General features: G+C 52.8%; 1 protein-coding gene across 1 annotated transcript in view; it reads left to right on the forward strand.

Annotated features, from left to right (window-relative positions):
* RASA3 (RAS p21 protein activator 3) overlaps positions 1–8,547 on the forward strand; it is a 111,887-nt gene that overhangs the window by 94,604 nt on the left and 8,736 nt on the right. Inside the window, exons 20-21 of the mRNA XM_011979417.1 lie at positions 879–1,087; positions 4,571–4,674. Coding sequence (XP_011834807.1) covers positions 879–1,087; positions 4,571–4,674 — 313 coding nt within the window. The remainder of the gene's footprint in view (positions 1–878; positions 1,088–4,570; positions 4,675–8,547) is intronic.

Below are 8,547 nucleotides of genomic sequence, written 5' to 3' on the forward strand. Positions count from 1 at the left end.
AGGGCCCCCATCCCCCTACCCCAGGGCCCCCGTCCCTCTAATCCTAGGGCCTCTGTCACTCCTGCCCTGGGACCCCTGTTCCTCCCATCACAGGACCCCTGTCCCCCGTGCCCCAGGACCTTTGTGCCTCCCATTTCTTCTGCCTTTAACACCCTTTGCCCCCACCCCCTGCTTGACTAACTTTGAGTCAGCCCCAACCGCAGCACCAGCACTACTCACTTCCAGCCCCTGCTGACGCCTGCCCTTGTTTAGTCTGTCTTGGTGGCTGCAGGTTCAGCAGAAACTCTAGGCCAGGCGTTGTCTCTGGGACCTAGGAGAGTGCTGGTGCTTGGTCATGTGTGTGGAATGAGTAGTAAATGGCAAAGGTTGTTGCTGCCCCGAGACGCTTCAAGAGAAAGGAGCCCCCTAACCCCAGCTGGGAGGAGGAGGAAGCACCCTGGGCTGGTCGGGTAGGAGAGGAGCTGAGCAGGTTGGGCCACCTGGGCTGACGCCGCAGGAGCTCCGCGTGGGTGGACGCCTGCCTCGTGGGGAGCCCACAGGCCCCTCTTCTGCCTTTTGAGTGGAGACCTCCAAGGCTCCAGCACATAAAGCACCTTGGTCAAGCTGTTCCTGGCCACCCAGCCACGTCTCCAGCCACACCAGTTCTTACCTCCATCCCCCACGGCCCCAGCGGTCAAGTTTAAGGGTGGCAGAGAGCTCTGCGCAGCCCCCAGGCTTGGCCTCTTCTGGGGCTCAGAGCTCCGGGACGCCTGGGCCTGTGCACCCTCGGCGTCCCCTCTTACGGCTCCAGCGAGGACAGCCAGGTGCCTGGCGGCCTCTTGCACGCGCTCATCCACGAGACCTCGTGTGCACCGTCCTGAGCCCGCCTGTATCCTCAGATGTTCCAGGTCATCCAGCCGGAGCGCGCGCTGTACATCCAGGCCAACAACTGCGTGGAGGCCAAGGACTGGATCGACATCCTCACCAAAGTGAGCCAGTGCAACCAGAAGCGCCTCACTGTCTACCACCCGTCCGCCTACCTGAGCGGCCACTGGCTGTGCTGTAGGGCGCCCTCGGACTCGGCTCCAGGCTGCTCGCCCTGCACCGGGTAGGTCTGTGCCTCGGCGCCCGGCGTGTGCACTGTGCAGGAAGTGTGGCCAAGGGGCCAAGTAGGGAGGGACCAGTGGACAGTGCATGTCCACCTGTAAGCCGCAAATAAACGAGGCTGCATTCGCCTCGTCCCAGGAGCCTCCCACCTGAGGGGACCTCCCACCCAAGGGGGCATCTGGGGCCCAGTCTCTCGAAGGCTCTGTGCAGACTCGAGGGTGCTGCAGGCCTTCGAGGGTCCTCCTGAGGCCCTGCCCTGGGGGAGTGGGAGGTCAGGGTGAAGGGGGGCTCCCCAGTCCGCGGCCATCCTGCTTTTCTGAGAGAAGCGTGGGAGCAAACCCCTCCCTGAAAGTTTCATCTGGCCCAGGACACCCACCTTGATTCCGTGTGACACAGCAGCCCATTGTCTTCCTGGCCGCTCGTCAGCTGGGCCTCCGGCAGTTCCACAGAGACTAGGATCATGTCTGCTGGTCCTAGAAGGAGGCCGGGGTGCCTGGCGTCCCCGGTTATGCTCCGTGAGATGCACCTCACTGTTGTCCTGGCCACATTATGGCCTCACGTAAGGGCCCTGCGGAGGATGAGCTGTGCTCCACACTGGGCCACTGTTCAATCCTCCCACAGCCTCCGAGGTGGGACCTTAGATCCTGCTTCATGGACACAGAGGCTGAAGCTCAGGAGGAAGGTCTGGCCGCCGCCCAGGCATGCGTGGCCACCGTCCCAGGATCCCCGGGAGAGGCCAGCGCTCTCCTGTATCCTCGAAATCCCGGGAGAACGGGAAGCATTGCAGCCTGGGGAGGAGAGGAAACCTGGCCCACCCCCAGCTGCAGCCGACTCTGCCGGGGACAGAGCCCCAGGAGGCTTCCTTCCAGGCCATTTCTCCCCATGAGAAAACATCTGCCGAATTTGCTCGCTGCCTTGGCAGATCTGAGGGTCCCAAGAGTCTCCAGCCGCTGAGACCGGACAGCTCGGGAGTCTCCCCTGTCCCGCACACCCGTAGCCGGCCTCAGCTCTCCCAGCTCAGGGATGCTTTTTTAGTTTTATGTTTTTGAGACGGGATCTCGTTCTGTCGCCCAGGCTGGAGTGCAGTGGTGCAATCTCAGGCCTCCACCTCCCAGGCTCAAGCCATCCTCCCACCTCAGTCTCCCAGGTACCTGGGACTACAGCTGTGCTCCACCACTCCAGGCTAATTGTTTTAAGGTTTTTTGTTGAAACGAGGTTTCACCACATTGCCCAGACTGGTCTCAAACTTCTGGGCTCAAGCAATCCTCCCACGTCACCTTCCCGAGTAACTGGGACTACAGGCGGGTGCCACCACGCCCAGCTCACTAAATTTTGTTTTTTGTAGAGACAGGGTCTCACTGTGTTGTCCAAATCTCACTGTAAGGGTCTCCCGGTGTTACCCAGGGTCCTCCTGGGCTCAAGTGATCCTTCTGTCTCGGCCTCCCAGAGTGCTGGGATTACTGACATGAACCCCCTGACTGGCCAGGGATGTGTTTTAATGTCGGTCGCTTCATCTTCTTCTTTCCTTTTTTTTTTTTTGATGATAAATGCATTTCATTATTTATTTAGATGTTGAAGCTCTCACCACTAAGTTTTTACAAACTGTTTAAGACTGACCAATTATTTCTCACACGGAAGTATAACCGCCCATCTCCAGAGAGTATACATATATGGTTGAACTAACATGAATAAATGACACCATTTTATCAATTACATAATGAACCAAATGACCAAGTATCCAGATACTGAGCTACTCAGCTCAAAAGGTATATACAACATTGGACGTCTGTTCAGTTCGTTGGCAGAAACCCACTTCTTTTTTCGCAAGAGAGGCTGGGAAGAAAAGGGGAAAACTACCACACTTCAAACAAAAATAAGTTGGTGAAACAATTTCTAATCAGTGTGGCAAACATCGCAGAAGCGTCAGAAATTTTATGATTTAAGAATTGTTTTAGCTATAAGAAGCATTTCTGCCTTTTAAAAAGTATTTACTAAATTTAAGAGCATATTTCATATGTTCTGCACAAGGCAGAATTTGCTAAAAATAATTAACAGCCCCGCGCATTCCTATCAAGCCCTTCCTGTTGGTTGCACCTGAGTGCAAATGTTGAATTAACCGTGAGCCCCCTGTGTCTGAAGCCGTCAAAGACGTGCTTCTGTACAATGTAGATTTTCTTTTGTTTTCTTTTCTTTTTTAAGATGGAGTCTCGCTCTGTTGCCCAGGCTGGAGTGCAGTGGTGTGATCTCAGCTCACTGCAACCTCCACGTCCCGGGTTCAAGCAATTCTCCTTTCTCAGCCTCCTGAGTAGCTGGGATTATAGGTGTGTGCCACCACACCCAGCTAATTTTTATATTTTTAGTAGAGACAGTCTCACCATGTTGGCCCGGATGGTCTTGAACTCCTGACTTCAGATGATCCACCCACCTCTGCCTCCCAAAAGTGTGGGGATTACAGGCGTGAGCCACCGCACCCAACTTTGGAGGTTTTTCATAATAAGACAAGTAAGATTTATTAAAAGACATGAGGCCGGGCTCAGTGGCTCACACCTGTAATCCCAGCACTTTGGTAGGTCGAGGTGGGTGGATCACCTGAGGTCAGGAGTTCAAGACCAGCCTGGCCAACATGGTGAAACCCCATCTCCACTAAAAATACAAAAATTAGCCAGCATGGTGGCGGACGCCTATAATCCAAGCTACTCGGGAGGCTGAGGCAGGAGAATCACTTAAACCTGGAAAGCAGAGGTTTCAGTGAGCTGAGATCGCGCCACTGCACTCCAGCCTGACGTGTGCTGGTGTGAACGTAGGAGAAGCGGACATAGAGTGAGCAGGGAAATAACCGCACAGCCTCCTTCCGTGTTTGAAATGACTGAAGGAGTAAACCACCTGAGGTCTGGAGTGTTCATAGTTCCTGGGAATTTAGTTCTGTATGATACTAAAAATGTACAAGTATTACGCTGGGGACTTTAGTGCCTAATTTTCCTAAATTTCTTATGTATTGAGAAGATTCTGGAGTAGGAATAGATTTAAACAAGACGTAACTCAGTACTGCATGATTTCAGGAAAGGTCAGTTAGTACAAACGATAAGCACATTTTAAATACTGAACAGCGAGGATCTTTTGCCGAGTGTCCAAATAGGCTGATGGTAACTGAAGCAGAGGTTGCCGGTTCGTTCCGGCTTGCGGCCGGCCTGGTGACACAGCTGTCCGTGCTGCTGTGGATGCCAATCGCAGAGGTTGCCGGTTCGTTCCGGCTTGCGGCCGGCCTGGTGACACAGCTGCCCGTGCTGCTGTGGATGCCACTAGACTTGCTCAGCAAGCCAGCACGCTAGCTGTGTACAGACAGACGCCAAATAGGTCCTGTCTCGAGTTTCACTTCCAACATATCGTCGTCTTTCTTCAGTGACATTTTAAAAATTAATGTCGTTATTAAAAGCATAGTTTAAATAAGTGTTTTTATCTTTCTGTTCTTGATGTGTCTGGACAGCGGCCTCCCAGCCAACATCCAGCTGGACATTGATGGGGACCGTGAGACAGAGCGTATCTACTCCCTCTTCAACTCGTACATGAGCAAGCTGGAGAAGATGCAGGGTGAGTCTGCCCAGCACGCCAATCTGTGCAGCGAGGGGACGCCTGGCGAGGCCCCGGCCACAGGAGCATGCCGCGGGGTGAAAACCTGTGGTCTGAGCCTCTCGTGTAGTGTGGGCTACATGTAGTTGTGTTTGTAGCGCGGACGGATGGATGCAAAAAGCTTTTTGCAGGGTAGGCAGCTATTTGGGGGACAGTTACCTTGATAACAGGTTCTATAGATAATTTTTAGATGGAATTTAACTTGTAACCTCTGTACTGCCAGATTTCTTTAGAGGACCCTATTTTTTCATTCCTTTGTGTTTTCCACAGGGACAAGTGCATGTGTGTGGACACGTGTGTGAGTGTGCATGCATGTGTGCACATACAAGATGTGTGCATGTGTCTGGCATGTGTGAGCTTGTGAACGTGTGGACATGTGTGAGTGTGCATGAATGTGTGGACACATGTATGTGTGTGAATGTGGACACATGAGTGTGCATGAATATGTGGATGTGTGTGAGCATGTGTGAATGTGTGGACACGTGAGTGCATGAATGTGTGGACACGTGAGTGCATGAATGTGTGGACATGTGTGTGAGTGCATGAATGTGTGGACATGTGTGTGTGTGTCAATGTGTGGACATGTGAGTGCGTGAATGTGTGGACACGTGTGTGCGTGCATGAATGTGGACACGTGTGAGCATGCATGAATGTGTGGACATGTGTGAGTGTGCGTGAATGTGTGGACATGTGTGAGTGTGAATGTGTGGACATGTGTGTGAGTGCATGAATGTGTGGACATGTGTTTGTGTGTGAATGTGTGGACATGTGTGAGCATGTGTGAATGTGGACATGTATGAGTGTGCATGAATGTGTGGACGTGTGTGAGTGTATAAATGTGGACATGTGTGAGCGTGTGTGAATGTGGACACATGAGTGCATGAATATGTGGACATGTGTGAGCGTGTGTGAATGTGGACACGTGAGTGTGCATGAATATGTGGACATATGTGAGTGTGCATGACTGTGTGGACATGTGTGAGCGTGCATGACTGTGTGGACATGTGTGAGCGTGCATGAATGGACACAACGTATGAACATGCATGAATGTGGACATGGGTTAGTGTGCATGAATGTGTGGACGTGACATATAAGTGCATGAATGTGGACATGTGTGAGTGTGCATGAATACGTGGATGTGTGAGTGTGCATGAATGTGCAGACACGCATGTGAGTGCATGAATGTGTGGATGTGAGTGTGTGGGAATGTGTGGACACGTTTGAGCTTGTGTGACTGTATGGACATGACATGTATGAGCGTGTGTGAATGTGTGGACACGTGAGTGTGTGTGCATTTGTGCATGTGTGGAAATGTGTGGGCATGCGTGTGAGTGCATGAATGTGTGGATGTGTGTGAGTGTGTGGGAATGTGTGGACACATGTTTGAGCATGTGCAACTGTGTGGACACGACATGTATGAGCGTGTGTGAATGTGTGGACACATGAGCGTGCATGCATATGTGCATGTGTAGAAATGTGTGGGCACGTGTGTGAGTGCATGCATGTCTTTGGGCACGTGTTTGAGCATGCATGTATATGTGTGCACACATGCCATCTAATTCTGTAAAGCCATTCAGTGTCACAGATAATGATACTGTATATAGATTTGAAACTGTGCCAGGCACACTGTGCGTTTCAAATTTGTTTGCAGTATCATTATCTGTGACATTGAATCGCTTTACAGAATTGAAATAGCAATCCAGGTAAGCCCAATTAGACAACATAGGGACAGTGGTTTGAGGTCTGTAATTCAGGAGAGGCAGAGACAAGAAGAGCCCACGGCGGGGGGCAGGGGGTGCGAAGCAGCTGCGTTTGTTTCTATGCTAGGGTCTGGTAGAACTCAGATCTGCTCTTGGAGATCATATGACAGGGCCCTTGAGTCCCACTCAGAATGGAAATGGAGCAGAATGTGCCTGGAGTTATGCCTGTTAGATTTTCTTCTTTTCATTCCCCTGATTTAACCCAGAAGTGTCAAGTGTGTCTTGGCCTGGAAACACGAGTCCTGCCTGAGTGTCCGTGCATCTGCCCATCTGTGAGCTTGGCCACGCCTGTTCTCCAGCCCCACATGCCCTGGGTGTCCGTGGTTCCAGGCATACACAGACACACAGGCATGTACACACGTATGCATAGCCATGTACACACACGTTCCCAGCCATACATGCATGAAATGAACACACAGGTACATGTGCAGACAAGCAAGGCAACAATACCTGCACACATGTGCAATTGAACACAACACGCTCACATGTGCAGGCATGCACATTCTCAGACAACCACACACGTACGCACTCGTGGGCCACCACCCACCACAGCGTCTTCTCCCCAGCAAGTGTGCCAGGTGCTGTCCCTGGGTCTGAGGTCCCTTCAGGTGCTGTCCCTGGGTCTGAGGTCCCTCCAGGTGCTGTCCCTGGGTCTGAGGTCCCTCCAGGTGCTGTCCCCGGGTCTGAGGTCCCTGGATACTGTGCAGATGGCACAAGGCCTCAGGGTGGCCAAGACAGTGGATCAGGCATCAGCTCGCCTCTTCCCAGCCCTCTCATAGCAGGGACCAACACAGCGGAGGCCAGAGTCGAGGAGCCTCGGAGAGGGTGAGGTCATCACACACAAGACCCAGGTTCTGAAAGACGCTGACCAGGCCCTCCATGATCAGCTTGCTGCATGCACCGCTCTCCAACCTTGCTCAGCCCCTCCCAGGCCATGCACCCCGCACCACAGCTCCAGCTCTTCCTTCCTCTGCCGGGAGCGGCCTTGTGCATCAGTCTGGCAGACCCTGTTTACCTTGGAAGTGTCCTCCCCCAGCACTTCCCAGCCTCCCCATCCCCGTAGCCTGGTGTATTAGTTCTCGCGTTGCTATGAAGAGCTACCTGAGCCTGCGTAATTTATAAGGAAAAGATTGATTGACTCACAGTTCTGCAGGCTGTACGGGAAGCATGGTTGGGGAGGCCTCAAGAAACTTTCAATCATGGTGGGAGGGCAAAGAGGAAGGAAGGAGGCACCTCCTACATGATGGGGGAAGATGCCACACACATCCAGACAACCAGACCGCGTGAGAACTCACTGTTACGAGAACAGCAATGGAGAAGTCCACCCCCGTGATCCCCTCACCTCCCCCCAGGCCCCTCCTCCAACACTTGGGCTTCCAGTCTGACCTGAGATTTGGATGGGGACACAAATCCAAACCACGTCACCTGGAATCACCTGTGTCACCAAAGTCACAACCATCTCCCATCACCTCAGCTTCCACATGCAGTGACCTTCCTGGGCTTGGCACAGAGGAAGTGCCTAGCACCTGGATGGGTGTGCTGGACAGATGGCCAGGAAGGCAGCTGAGTGGGTGGGTAGGTGGGTGGATGGACCAATGGGTGAGTGATGGGTGGATGGACCAATGGGTGACTGATGGGTGGATGGAGCGATGGACAAATGATGGATGGATTAACAGATGGTTGCGTGATGGGTGGATGGACAAATGGGTGAGTGATGGATGGATGGACCAAGGGGTGAGTGATGAGTGGATGGACAGATGGGTGAGTAATGGGTAGATGGATGGATGGGTGAGTGATAGATGGATGGACCAAGGGGTGAGTGATGGGTGGATGGACAGATGGGTGAGTAATGGGTGGATGGACGGATGTGTGAGTGATGGATGGATGGATAAAGTGATGAGTGATGGGTGAATGGACAGATGGGTGAGTAATGAGTGGATGGGCAGATGGGTGAGTAGTGGGTGGATGGACAGATGGGTGAGTAATGGGTGGATGGATGGATGGGTGAGGGATGGATGGACCAAGGGGTGAGTGATGCGTGGATGGACAGATGGGTGAGTAATGGGTGGATGGA

The sequence above is a fragment of the Mandrillus leucophaeus genome, unplaced genomic scaffold (assembly GCF_000951045.1).
Source record: "Mandrillus leucophaeus isolate KB7577 unplaced genomic scaffold, Mleu.le_1.0 Scaffold201, whole genome shotgun sequence".
In the NCBI taxonomy this organism is placed as follows: domain Eukaryota; kingdom Metazoa; phylum Chordata; class Mammalia; order Primates; family Cercopithecidae; genus Mandrillus; species Mandrillus leucophaeus.